At 40.9% G+C, this 14,647-nt stretch overlaps 1 protein-coding gene across 8 annotated transcripts in view; it reads left to right on the top strand.

Annotated features, from left to right (window-relative positions):
- Positions 1-14,647, top strand: part of APMAP (adipocyte plasma membrane associated protein) — a 172,241-nt gene that overhangs the window by 5,617 nt on the left and 151,977 nt on the right. For all 8 annotated transcript variants that reach the window (XR_011995358.1, XR_011995356.1, XR_011995355.1 and 5 more), the window contains exons 2-3: positions 4,586-4,702; positions 9,228-9,343. Coding sequence is in view for 2 of the 8 variants with exons in the window: in XM_026016340.2 (XP_025872125.1) it covers positions 4,586-4,702; positions 9,228-9,343 (233 nt within the window). In the remaining 6 variants the exon portion in view is untranslated. The remainder of the gene's footprint in view (positions 1-4,585; positions 4,703-9,227; positions 9,344-14,647) is intronic.

Below are 14,647 nucleotides of genomic sequence, written 5' to 3'. Positions count from 1 at the left end.
AAAGTGTCCTCAGGTCCACGCTGGCCTGCCCAGTCAGAATTTCTGGGCCTTGTTTGAAGTTGCCCCATTCATCTGGTATAGGTGGTCCAGGGACTGGCCACCTTTGGGAGCCCTGGACTGGTTGGCCTCTGAATTTTTCTTCAGCTTTTTAGACTGATTGCAAGAGGGTATTCATTGGAACCCTGGCAGGGTTGGGCTCCCAATTTCTGGCTGCCTTTCTAGCCAGAAGCACCCGCTTTCAGTTCTGGCTGGGCTACTTTCTCTGGGGACCAGTGAGCCTTTACTCTTGTGGGGAAGGGGCAACTAGGTATTCAAGCGGGGTGTCACCATCTGTGAGTTGGATGACTAAATTGAGATTTAAAAAACATATGCAACAGTGTGTGGTATTACAGTAGACAAATGAGGAGGCTGTGTTTATGTAGAATCATGTTAGGTAAGGAAAAGGTAAAGTAGCACAGTGGCCAGAGTGTCACCACTTGTATTGAGGACAGCTCTGTGGTGAAAGATTTTACAGTATGGTTTCCCCTAAGGGACTGCTTCTCTACTGGAGGAGATGGGAGAGGAGTGATTACATCAGCCTCCTTTTAAAGACAGGAACTTCCTTGTTGGACCTTACCCAAATGATTTGTACAGTCCAGCCACATATTTTCACCATCCGCCTTTGCATTTGTCTCTCTTTGGGATTTTGCTTTTAAAAAAAACACACAATTAGTCATTTCTGTCATTTACACTTGTAAACAGCCTTGCTTTACCATATAGATACTTTGTTATTTCTATTGTATTGGGATTTCAGGACACTTAAAAGAATCACTTGAGTAACTGAGTCCTAGTTGAGTCATTGACAAGATAAAATTCACACACCACAAAATTCACCCATTTTAAAATGTTAAATTCAGTGGTTTTTAGTATATTCAGAGTTTTGCAACAATCACCACAATCTAAGTTTAGAACACTTTCATCACTGTTAATATTCTTTAAAATTGAGGTGAAATTCACATAATATAAAATTAACTGCTTTAGAGTATATACAGTTTAGTGACCTATAGTGTTGGGCAGCACTTTCTAGTTTCAAAACTTTTTCATCACTCCATAAGAACATCTTGTACCTATTAAGTTGTCACTCCTTATTTCTCTCTTTCACCCAAATGTCCATCAGTGGATTAGTGGATAAACAAATTGTGATATAGGCATATATCTGAGAAATTGTGTGTTCAGTTCCAGACTACTTTTATCTCAATAAAGTGCATCAGATGAAGTTTTTGGTTCCCCAGTATATAGAAAAATTATGTTTATACTATATTCTATTAACTGTGCAATGGTTTTCTATGTCTAGAAAAACAATGTACATATACCATTAAGTTAAAAAAATAATTTATTGCCTAAAAATACTAATCATTATCTGAGCTCTTAGCAAGACTTAATCTTTCTACTGGTCTTGCCTTGATGGTGGTGGCTGCTGACTGATCAGGGTGGTGGTTGCTGAAGGCTGGGGTGCCTGTGGCAATTTCTTAAAATAAGTCAAATTTGACACACCAACTGGCTCTTCCTCTCACAATGATTTCTGTTTGATAGCACTTTACGCACAGAACTTCTTTCAGAATTGGAATCAATCCCCTCAAAACCTGCTACTGCTTTATCAACTAGGTTTATGTACTGTTTGAAATTCTCTGTTGTCATTCCAATAGTCTTCACAGCCTCTTCACCAGGAGTAGATCCCATCTCAAGAAATCATTTTCTTGGCTCATCTATAAGAGGCAACTCTTTATCTGTGAAAGTTCTATCCTGAGATTGCAACATTTCAGCCCCATCTCCAGGTCCCACTTCTGATTCTAATTTCCACATCAGCAGTGACCTCCTCCACTGAAGTATTGAACCATTAGCTTATTAAAAAAAAAAAAAAAAGCCACATGTGTGAAACATAGTAAAATGAAGTAAGCTTATGTATATAAATAAATATATATATTGTAAATATATATATGTGTGTGTGTGTGTGTGTATTTATAGTGGAATATTGAGCCATGGAAAGGAACAAAGTACTGATATGTACTGCAGCCTGGATGAACTTCAAAACATATGCTGAGTGCAAGGAGCCATTCATGAAAAGTGGCTTATTATATGATCCCATATATATGAAATGTCCAAAATAATGTCACGATTAAGTTGGGCCGTGTTTTTCAAACCCTAGCTCTAGGGGCTCTAGGTCTGGACTTCTCTCCCCTTCTGCTTGTTCTTGGCAGGTGGTATTGTTAATGGTGACTGCAGCCGTAGAATCAGACCTGGCCCTCTGTTCTGCTCTTCCACTTCTGGCAGTGGGTTGTGGGCCCACTTGTCTTTCTCTGACCACTTTCCCTTTGGAAAGTAGAGAGATACATAGTTCTACCTAGCTACCCATGTATAAAGCACATTTCATGGCATGTTCTTATTGTCACTGCTTTTATCATTCTTGTTCTCATGGCCCTTACTCCTTCCCCTGCTTCAGACCTCTCAGCAGGTTGCATTGGCCTGTTGTCATGTCAGGTTCATAGCTGATCTGTGTCGCACCTGCATTTTCATGTACTGTGCTCTTGCACCCTTGACTGGCATCAGTCAACTGCATTAGAAGACTGTGTGGCCCTGGGGTTTGGAGACAGGGCTGGGAGGTAGAGGTTTTCACTCTGCTTGGAAAGGGCTTAGCTCAGTGTCCTGGCTCATTTACAAGCTCTGCTTTCTACACTGCTACAGGACACAGTATGATAAGGATCTGCTCTCCTCCAGTTTCCAGTAACTTGTTCTGGACATCCTTCTGAGCCCTTACCAGCAGCAACTTCAGTGTCCAATTGTTCTCAACAATTTAGGCATTCTCTACCATGCTCCTTTCTGAGCCCTTGCTAGCAGAGTCTTTAACATCTGGTTTTCTACTAAGACTGTTTAAGGAAATCTGGACAAAATTTTCTATCCTCCTTCTCAATATTTTTCCTTCCTCTACCTGCTACCCAATTCCAAAGCTACTTCTACATGTTTAGGTATTTGTTACAGCAATACCCTACTTCCAGGCAACAAAAATAGTTTAATTAGAAAACTGGATTAGTTTTCCATGGTTGCCATGACAAATGACCATGCACTTTGTGGCTTAAATAACACAATTGGATTAACTTGCAGTATTGGATATCCGTAGTCCCAGACAGGTCTCACTGTGCTGAAATCAAATTGACCAAGTTCCTTTCTGGAGACACTAGGGGAGAATCTATTTCCTTCCATTCACATTGCTGGCGGAAGTCAAACACTCTTCAGTTGTGTTGTCCCGATGTCTGCAAGGTGTCTGCAAGATGTCCAGATGTCTGCAATGAAAGCTCGCTTGCTCTCTCTCTCCCTCCCTTTCCTCTTTTTCTTTCCCTTTGCCTTTTATTTCCACCCAGTAGAAACAGGCATTTTCTGCTATATTGATTTATTGAAGTCATGTATATTCAAATTGGGTAGGATTTTGAGGTTATTCTACCCCAAACACCATTTCATAGTGGGGAACCCAGGCGTGTGAAGAAACCTGGCTGAAGTGGCATAGCTGACTTGGGAAAGTTAAGACTGGCCCTTAGTCCCCCACATTTCTGTACTATACCTGGAATCAGGTTTATACCGCAGAAGATTAGCCTGTCCAAAGTCAAATAAAACACTGCCCTTCAATGAAGTGTTTGTTAAGTATGAGTCTTGATTTTTTTTTTTTCTTTAAGTCAGCTTTTTTTGGATAGAAAAGGATTCTCTACATTAGGAGCTCATGATTTTATTTTCTTTAAGTTAATCTTGATGTATTTAGTAAATTTGAATGCACTTAAAGCAAGTAATGATCCTATGATGTAGCAAGAGGCTAAATATGCTCATTTATTTATCAGATGAGTAATGTATGTGAGGATCATTTGAGAGATATTTTAGTTACTGTTGGCCGTTTGTCCAAAAATGTCATATAAGATTCCCAAGACAGTTTTTAGATCTTCCCAAGGCTTTAGTAGTGATAACTTGGAATTATGATTGTATAGATTCTTTGTAAGTAACTGTCAGTGTCTGTCAGACTTCTACCAGGTAGAGAGCTGGGATTTGCTTTTGAGTTCTTGAAGGTGTGGTGCTATTGGCAAAATGATTGGAGAATTGGACACTCAGCAAGTTGTTCTGTGTTCCCTTTGCTTCATGAACTTGTCTCTGTCTTTTATCCACCAAAGCTGGGAATCCTAGGGACTGAGTGGTGCTGCTTTGAATCCATGTACCGGGAAATAGTGGCTTTTGGGAAACACATCATCTCTGTAGATGAGTATGTCTCCATTACCTCATTGCACCTCTTTTCTTCCATTTTTGTGTTTATTAATTCTTTGATTTGCCCTTTTTGAGACTCCGCTAGATGATTGAAGGTACAGCTTATAATACAATCTGGCAAATAACTGATAAGCATCTCCCATACAGTTGGAAGATTAAAAAGAACAAAGCATGTTTGCTAGGATTCCTGAAGTTTCATCACAAGCCACAGAGGTCAGCAGTCTCATGGTGAGACCATTTTGAGACCAGCTGAGCTTGTCCTGGCTGAGCCTCTGCTGATCGCCTTTGTATATTCCATCTCTGGCAGCTCCTTTAGTGGCCGTGTGTTCCGAGTGACCTTTTTGATGCTGGCTGTCTCTCTCACTGTTCCCCTGCTCGGAGCCATGCTGCTGCTGGATTCTCCCATAGACCCACAGCCTCTCAGGTGAGCTATCCTGGCCATTCTTGGGAGGGCTTGCTTGGCAAATAGGGTAGGTGGGATGGTGTCCAGGGTAACAAACTAATTTTTCTGAAAGGTAAGTTACTAGGAGAGAGAGAGATTTGTGGTATCTTTAGTGCTTCAGCTTTGTGTGGAATCAGATGTTGACACAATATGTGAATGATATTGTTCATGATATGGTTTCAAAAACAAAACTGTACAGATCATATATAAAAACCAGAAAATCACAAATAAGAGAAGCTTATGTGTTAATTAGCATGAATTCATTTGAAGTGACAAAAGGTTAACAAAGGTTAAATTACCTTGTTTAAATTTTATAAGTACAGATTTTTCAGAAGCCTTGTAAAGAGGATTCTGTTTTTCCTAAGTTACCTTTCATCAGCGGGCATCTATAGTAATGCATACCTAGGGACCCCATGAAATGTATTCACATTTATAATTATAGTAATGCAGAGCCAGGCTCTTACTGGTGTGATGATCTATGACACTGATGTTGAGCTTATGCCGAAAGGGTTGTGCAGTCTGATTCAATAAGTAGATTCCCCTTTCCTCTTGAAACTTTCCAGAAAGGTGAAGCTTTTGGAAGTTTATTTTAAATGATTTTAAAAACTTCAAACAAAACTATGTCCCATTATAAGTGAATATAACATTGAATAATGTGTTGGTGTTTTATAAATGAAAATTAGGGCTTTATATTGGACTCAATTCACTGAGAATGTGTTCAGCATCTAGAATGCTTGAGGTAGGTACCCAGCTGGTTACAAAGATACAAAGAGGACATAGTTCTTACTTTAGATTGACATTTATATATAAGAGTCAACCTTTTGTTTTTGGATTTAGAATTAGTAAAGATACAAGGTGCTGTTAAAAATAATTAGCTTGCATAAGATTGAGATTGGGTGAAGGCCTTGGCATTCTGGGCTCATGCGAGTGTTGGCTTCTTATTCCTGGTGTGTCAGTGGACCCTTGCATGTCTTTCTGGCTGAGCTGGGCCCAAGAGCATACTGGGTGTCCTGTTGGGGGTGGTGGGGCCCCCAAGACACAGTTGGGGGGTAAAGCAGTTCTCTCTTGCCAACCCCTGCCAACATGCAGAAGGATGTGGCTCAGCCCACCCCACATAGAAACTGACCTTGGACTTTCTGGATAATCTAGTTGGCTAAGGTGGGAGTGTGAACTGTGTCCACAGCTGGGGATCAAAACCTGGGCTGGGGAGTTTAGCCTTGGTGAAGAGCAGGAAAGTGGAAAGAGCAGAGGAACATGGAGCTTCAGTGACTGGAGACCTTTGATCTCAGTAAAAGTGAATTTATGTGTGGAAAGCTTGAAGTAATTCAAAGGAAAAATAAGTGTGTGCTCCTAACCAGAAACTGAAAGGGAACGTGACCCACTAAGTATCTGAAGTTATACAAAGTGTGTTCTGTCTACAGAGTAAATGAGCCTCATGAGGAGAAGCCCAGTGAATTCAGGGTGGCTGACAGAGATCTCTGCCATGCTCAGACTTAGGAAATGACTTGCTTGAGAATTGGAAGGGGCAACCCCAAAATGCAGAACAAGAGCAGAAGACTGGCAGAGGTATAAGAACAGAAATGACCTGAGGTTTGGAGGAAAATGCTAGGGACAACAGCAAAAAGGGCTTCTTTCAAACTGTTCAGAGCAAAAAGAGCAAGAAAGGAGGAAATGTGCTGTCGGGAGTAATTAAGTAAGTGGTTGTAGTATTGACTATGATAGGAAAGCAGAGCTACTAGCTTTGACTGCACCTCTCTTTTCTCCGCCAGCAGGTGCGGTGCAGAACAGGAAGGCCAACTGGCTCGGTGGGAGGACCACTGATGGAAGTGCCTCAGAGAGTCTCCCTCTGGTGTACTTGACCTCCTGTGAGAGCTCAGACCACACTTAGAAATCACCAGGAAATCACAGAGAAAGATAAAGACGTCCTTCCAGAATGGAGTATTACGCAGTTGCTTTCAGTTCTAGGGAGTGGTTACCAGGAAAGTCACAGGGCTTTGTCAAAAACCTGCCATACAATGCAACCTCTTCTTCCTTATTTGGAAATTGGGATGATTGTGGTAGATAGGACATACATGACATTATGATTTCTGGAGAATGTTGGTCAGTTCTTTCAGGATACATTGACACATAGAGTTAATGGGACTTAATATGAGGTAGCAGGACTTAGGAGTTAACAGGGAGTTAATAAGAGTTTACAAGTTCACAGGCTTTCGCAAGGGTTCATGTGGCCTGGCTTGACTTCCTGAGTCCATTCTTCCTTGATGCTTCTGCTGCCTAGGCTTCAGGAATGTGGTCCCTTTCTTGCATTTTCTCATATGGGTTTTCTTCTTGGCTCCCTATTGAGATCATACTCAGGCTTCTTGTTGGCAGGGACAGTGCATGATGTACCGATTAGGTTGATGCTACAAATATTTCTTGAGGACTTCCTTTGTCCTCAAGGAATTAGACAAGGTTTAAGGACTGGGCAGGAGGGGCAGAAGGTATGCTGTCCTCTATCCCTGGGCTGTACATGCTTGTCTGTCATTTGGTTTTCACATGCACCTTGGGAGGGCTGACCTTCCCGAGGTCAGAGTTCCAACCCAGCTGTGTCGTCCATCTCCATATCCCAGGCTTTTCTCACCAAAGTATGCAGGTTTGCAGTCCTGCTCTGTTCCATTGGAAATAAAACTCTTAAATCAATAATATATTTTTAAAGCAGGCAGAAGGCCATAATTGGGAGGCAGGGCAGAGTGAAGCAGTGAGGAGGTGGGTGGGGGCAGTGTTTAATTCAGAGGAAATTGTGCTATGTCCTAAGTACATGCCTGACTCAGAGGAGGCAATAGGAAGTGAAGTGCTCTGCTGGGCAAGGTAGCGAAGATTCATCATCATTTCATAGCCTCAGCCATCCCTTCCCTCTTGGCTCTCCTACTCTGGTAGGCTGGCTAGGAAACTGCCCTGCTTGAGAGCAAGGTAGGAAGGGAATTGGGAAATATTTTCCCTCTCTCCTCCCCCTTCCTTTCCTCCCTCCCACCGTGTTTGCTGAGAGCTTCCTGCATGTCAGGTGTTTGAGATACAGCAGTGAAAAACACAAATTCCTGATCCCATGGGCCATATGTTCTAGTGGGGATGGATAGACAATATAGGTAATAGAGAAATGAGAAACTGGCAAGTGCTACAGAAAAAACAGAGTAGGGTAGCGAGTTGGGCTTTTGGGGGATGTCTGGAGTATTACATTGTGTGGTCAGAGGAGGCCTCCCTGAGAAGGTGAAGGCAGAGCACAGAGGAGCTGGTGCCAAGGATTTAAGGTGAGAGGTGCCTCTTAGGTCAGGAACCAACAGGGAGGGGCCTGTGAAGGGCAGAGTGAACAGGGGGAGAGGAGCAGAGAGAGGTGACTGGCCAGATGGCAGGGGAAGGGGCATCCCTACAAGGTCATAGGCTCTCGCTGAGATGGGGCCATTGCAAGGCTGTGAGAGGCAAATGCTGTGATCTGATTGTATTTCGCAAGGTGCATGGTGCTGAGTTGAGGATACACTGTAGAAAACAAGGGAGGGAGTGGGTGTGGGAAGATGGAGGCCTGGACCAGCAGAGGACATGGGGAGAAGGGTTTTAACCATGTCTGTCTTCTGAAGGTGTGACCAGCAGGATTTGATGGGTTGGGAGAAGCAGGTGTAGATGGGAAGGACCAGCAGAGATGGGTGATCTCTGAGCTGAGTCTGTTGTCAGGACAAGGGTCCAGGGCCCAGTGGAAGCTGGCTTCAGAGAGAAGTCAGGCTGGGCCCTAAGAGGGGCAGGGTGGGAGGCAGAGCCACACCTGTACTGGATGATGGGCTGGTGGTGCCAGCCCCAGGATGGGCTCCTTCATTTCTCCTGTCATCTCTGTGAAGCAGGAAGCAAGGCTGTCAGCTATGAAATATCAACACCACTCTCCTTTGTCTCAGTTAGATTTTAGTGACTGGACAGAGACTGGGACAATAAATGCCAGGGCATGTGAATCAGAGAGTGAGAGGAGGTTTAACCTGTCTTGGAGCATTGGGCTGTGACTGGAGCATGGTAAGTGGAGGCCCCATATGCTCTGAAGTGATTACCAAAGTTTTTTTCTTAGTCTTAATCATATTTTGATTGTTTTTATACTATGACCTTTTCTGATATCCTAGAATGGTTTTTTTACTTTAACCTTCATGTTTCTGGCAACTGAAGAGGTTATTGCAACATGCCCTCTTTGTCAAAGAATGGGGAGTTATGCATGAAGGTCCTCAGTAAACACTTTCTTCATGTATTTCTTTTTTTTTTTTAAAGATTTTATTTATTTATTCATGAAAGACATAGACATAGAGAGAGAGAGAGAGAGGCAGAGACACAGGCAAAGGGAGAAGCAGGCTCCACGCAGGGAGCCCGATGTGGGACTCGATCCTGGGTCTCCAGGATCATGCCCTGGGCCCAAGGTGGGCGCTAAACCGCTGAGCCACCCAGGGATTCCCTCTTTATGTATTTCTTATAGACAAATCCCTATAATTGCATTATTTTACAGCTTCAAAGAACCCCCTCTCTTGCTTGGTGTTCTCCAACCAAATACGAAGTTACAACAGGCGGAAAGGCTATTTGAAGATCAACTTATTGGACCAGAGTCCATAGCAAATATTGGGGGTAAGTAAACCCTTGGAACTTCAAGGTTCCCTGAGGGGGAACTCCGCTGGAGCAGCCATGATGTACCCTGCTCTTGGGTGGGGGGCCCTGGATGTCCTCAGCTGCAGATGCGCTGTGCTTATTGAACAGACAACCCTCAGCTTTCTGAGTTATAGGTTATTTCAGTACTGGGTGGTTTTGAGTTCTTGTCTGTGAAGCACTTGATTCTGCTCAAAGTGTTGGACCCATTAAATTGAAAGGAAAAAGGAAAAACATGTTGTTTAGATCATTTATGAAAGGCACGTATTATTTGATAAGATATTGTCTTTCAGTTTGTCTTTGTGTAGGTTCCATTTTTGAAAAGAATACAAATGATTCTCAGTATTTCCACTGTTGTTTTGTTTGAAGCTGACTTTGTTGGGTATGATTAAGGGTAACTTAACTGTCTGCTTCAGACTTGCCCAAATCTGAGAATTAGACATGGGTCTGATTCTAATTCTTAAGTCTCTAGCCAATAGGCATTTTCTGCCTATTAGAATGAAGATAAATCTCAGGGATCAAAAGACATAGTTAATGAGAAGTTGAAGGACTGAAAATGGTGTGAGGATTTCTGAGCAGCTTACTGTGGCAGGCCACCCTCATCCTGGAGTATGGTGTGCTTCTGTGAAGCAGTGGTGGACTTTGTGTCCTGTGTGCTCTTTCACTTTGGGCAGGGCAGGTGGTCCCCCAGTGGCACAGACCACTTCTCTTTCCCCTCCTGTTGGATGTGGAACCAAATCTGGTGCATTCTTTGGCAGTTGGTTTGTTGGGCTGGCAGAGTCAAAATTACTGTAAGAGGGATAGACACTTCATGATAGAACTTCAAGTTTCACTTCAAAAGACATTGATGTTATTTTATTTTATTTTATTTTATTTTATTTTATTTTATTTTATTTTATTTTATTTATTTTATTTTATTTTATTTTATTTTTTTAAGACTTGTTTATTTATTTGAGAGAGGGCAGGAGAGAGAGCAAAAGAGCATAAGCAAGGTGAGCGGCAGAGGGAGAGGAGGAGCAGGATCCCGCTGTGCAGGGAGCCTGACATGGGGCTCAGTCCCAGGACCCTGGGATCTTGACCTGAGCTGAAGACAGATGCTTAACCCACTGAGCCACCCAGGTGCCCTGACTTTGACATTTATTAATAAATTTTGCAAATTTTGTTCTTTTGGTAAAGAACAAATACTGGTATTTAAAATTAGAACTTCAAGGAGTTACAGTAATATTTTTTGTTATCTATCAAAGAGAATGTTTTCCTTGTCCTTTCCCTTTCCCCTTGGGCTGACACCTCATTGCTCCATGGCATCACGGCTTGCCTTTTTTCCCTTAAAGGAACTGGTTATTCTCTCTGTGACATTTCTGATTAGGCACAGTGGGGGCCTCTTATGCCCCCTGCATAGAACCATAGGGAAGCCCCAGGGGGCTGCTGCTTTCAACTTCACTTGGAAGTTGTCCTGGAGGATGGCTGGCATGTTGCTGACATTGGAGCCTCAGGAGGGTATGAGGAGAAAGTAATCACCAATTAACATGCTTTAATTTCTTTAACAATTTTTTTTTTTAAGATTTTATTTATTTATTAAGAGAGAGAGAAAGATAGAGCACAAGCAGGGAGAGAAGCACAGGGGAAGAAAGAAGTAGGCTCCCCTCCCCACTGAGTAGGGAGCCCAACTTGGAGCTTGATCCTAGGACCCTGAGATCGTGACCTGAGCTGAAGGCAGATGCTTAACCAACTGAGCCACCTAGGTACGCCATAAATTTTATTTCTTAGAGCATTGTAGATTCATAGCAAAATTGAGGGAAAGGTACAGAGATTTATCATTTATTCTCTCAAGACTTCCTCTGAGCACTATATACAGCCTCTTCCATTATCAACACCCTGCACCAGAGTGGAACATGTGTTATAATTGATGAACCTACAGTGACATGTTGTTATGATCTGGAGTCCATAGGTTACCTTAGGGTTCACTTTTGGTGTTGTATATTCTATAGGTTTGGACAAACGTACAAATGATATGTATCTGCTGTTATAATATCATATAGAGTAGTTTCACTGCCCTAAAAATCCTCAAAAATCCTGTGTGCTCCACATGTTTAACGTTATCCATCCTGCAACCTCTGCCACTACTGATCTTGTTATTGTCTCCATAGTTTTGCCTTTTCCAGAATGTCATATAATTGGAATCATGTAGCATGTAGCCTTTTCAGATTGGCTTCCTTCACTTAGTAATATGAATTTAAGGTTCCTCCATGTCTTTTTCTGGCTTTCATAGCTCATTCCTTTTTTATTGTTGAGTAATACTCCATGTGTGGATGTACCAATTTATCCATTCTCCTACTGAAGGACATCTTGGTTTACTTTCAAATTTTGGCAATTATGGATAAGGCTGCTGTAAACATCCACATGCAGGTTTCTGTGTGGATTTATGTTTTCACCTCATTTGGGTAGATACCAAGGAACACAATTGCTGGATTGTAAAACTATGTTTAGTTTTGTAAGAAACTGTCAAACTGTCTTCCAAAATGGCTGCACCATTAAACATTCTGACCAGCAGTGAATCAGAGTTCCTGTTGCTCTACATCTTCATCAGCATTTGGTATTGTCTGTGTTTTAGATTTTTTTGGCCATTCTAATAGGTGTATAGTGATATTTCATTGTTTCAGTTTGCAGTTCCCTAATGGACGTAGGATGTTGAGCATCTTTTTCTTTTCTTTTCTTTTCTTTTCTTTTCTTTTCTTTTCTTTTCTTTTCTTTTCTTTTCTTTTCTTTTTTTTTTTTTAAGATTTATTTATTTATTCATTTAGAGAGAGCGAAGAGAGAGGCAGACACAGGCAGAGGAGAAACAGGCTCCATGCAGGAAGCCCAACGGGGGACTCCTGGGTCTCCAGGATCACACCCCAGGCTGCAGGCGGAGCTAAACCTCTGCGCCACCGCCACCGGGGCTGCCCTGAGCATCTTTTTTATATGCTTAATTTCCGTTTGCATATCTTTTGTGGTGAGGTATCTAAGGCTTTTGGCCATTTTAAAAATTGGTTTCCTTTTCTTATTGTTTATTTTAAGAGTTTTTTGTATTATTTTGTTTATATATTTTGCAAATATTTTCTCCCAGTCTGTGCCTTGTTTTCTAATTCTCTTGAGAGTGTCTTTCACAGAGCAGTTTTTTTTTTGTTTTAATGAAATTAACAATTACTTCTTCATCGATTATACCTTTACTGTTATATCTAAAAAGTCATCACCATACCCAAAGTCACCTAAATTTTCTCCTTTGTTATCCTTTAGGAGTTTTATACTTTCATGTTTTACATTCAGGTCTCTGATCTATTTTGAGTTAACTGTTGTGAAGGGTGTAATGTCTGTGTCCAGATTCATTTTTTTGCATGTGGATGTTCAGTTGTTTCAACACTATTTGTGGAAAATGGCTCCATTGTATTGCAATATATTGTGTAAGATTGTATTCTGAGAGATCAGCTGACTATATTTATGTAGGTCTATTTCTGGACTCTATTCTGTTACATTGAACTATTCTAATTCTTTTGCCATTACCACAATGTCTTGGTTACTGTAACATAATATTAAGTCCAGAGGTCAAGTACTGTCAGTCCTCTGACTTTGTTCTTCTTTAGTATTGTGTTGGCCATTCTGGATCTTTTGCTTCTCCATATAAACACATTAGAATCAGTTTTAGGATGTATACAAAATAATTTACTGGACCTTGATTGGGATTGATTTGAATCTATAAATCAAGTTGGGAAGAACTAACCTTTTCATAATATTAAATCATCCTATCCGTGAAATGGAATATCTTTCCATTTTAGTTTTTTATTTCTTTCATCAGAGTTTTATAGTTTTCCTCATACAGATCTTATATATATTTTGCTGTATTTAGACCTAAATATTTTATTCTTTTGGGTGCTGATATAAATGCTATTCTGCTTTTATTTTTTATTTTATTTTATTTTTTAAAAGATTTTATTTATTCATGAGAGACACAGAGAGAAAGAGAGGCAGAGACACAGGCAGAGGGAGAAGCAGGCTCCTTGCAGGGAGCCTGATGTGGGACTTGATCCCGGGTCTCCAGGGTCACACCCTGGGCTGAAGGTGGTACTAAACTGCTGAGCCCCCCAGGCTGCCCTATTCTGTTTTTAATTTTAAATTCTACTTGTTTGTTGCTGGTATATAGGAAAAAATTGACTTTTGCATATTATCCTTGTGTCCTGAAACTTTGCTATAATAATCACTTATTAGTTCTAGTTTTGTTGTTGTTTGTTGTAGACTTTTTGTGATTTTTCTACATAAACAGTCATTATCTGTGAACAAAGACAGATTTATTTCTTCCTTCTCTTATTGCATTAGCCAGGACTTCTAGCTCCTCATCTTAGTGGGAAAGCTTCCAAGTTTGTCACCAATAATTATGATGTTAGCTGTAGGTATTTTGTAGATGTTCTTTGTCAAATTGAGGAAGTGCCCTTCTATTTCTAATTTGCTGAAAAACTACAGACCAAGATATCTCATAAACGCAAATGCAAAAATCTGGGACACCTGGATGGCTCAGTTTGTTCAGTGTCTGCCTTGGCTCAGGTCATGATCCCAGGTTCTGGAATTGAGCCCCACATTCGGCTCCCTGTTCAGCAGGGAGTTTGCCTCTCCCTCTCCCTCTGCCCCTCCTTACTGCTCATGCTCATGTTCTCTCTCAAATAAATAAATAAAATCTTAATAAAAAATGTAAAATCCTCACCAAAATATTAGCAAATCAAATCTAACAATATATGAAAAGAATCGTATACCTCAGTCAAGTGGGATTTATCCCAGACATGCAAGGCTAGTTCAGCATTTGAAAATCACTTAAAATCCATAATATCAACAGGTTAAAAAAAAGTCACATGATCATATCTACAGTTGCAGAAAATCATTTGACAAAATTCAACACCCATTTATGGTCTGTAGTGTTTTGTAATGACTGTCTGGTTTTGGCATTAGGATAATGTTGGTTTCATAGAATGAGTTAGGAAGTATTCCCATTTATTTTCTGGAAGAGATTGTAGAGAATTGGTGTCATTTTTTCCTTAATTGTTTGGTAGAATTCATTGGTGAAAGCCTTGTGCTTTCTCTTTTGGAAGGTTATTAGTTACTGACTCATTTTCTCAATAGATACAGGCCTGGTCAAATAGTCTGTTTCTTCCTGTTTGAATTTTGGTTGATTGTGTTTTTCAAAATACTGGTTTATTTCATCTAGGTTACCAAATTTGTGAGCATAGAACTATTTATGATATTCATTTATTATACTTTTAT

Source organism: Vulpes vulpes, chromosome 11 (genome assembly GCF_048418805.1).
Source record: "Vulpes vulpes isolate BD-2025 chromosome 11, VulVul3, whole genome shotgun sequence".
NCBI classification, from domain to species: domain Eukaryota; kingdom Metazoa; phylum Chordata; class Mammalia; order Carnivora; family Canidae; genus Vulpes; species Vulpes vulpes.
This window is presented reverse-complemented; position numbering and strand designations above follow the sequence as displayed.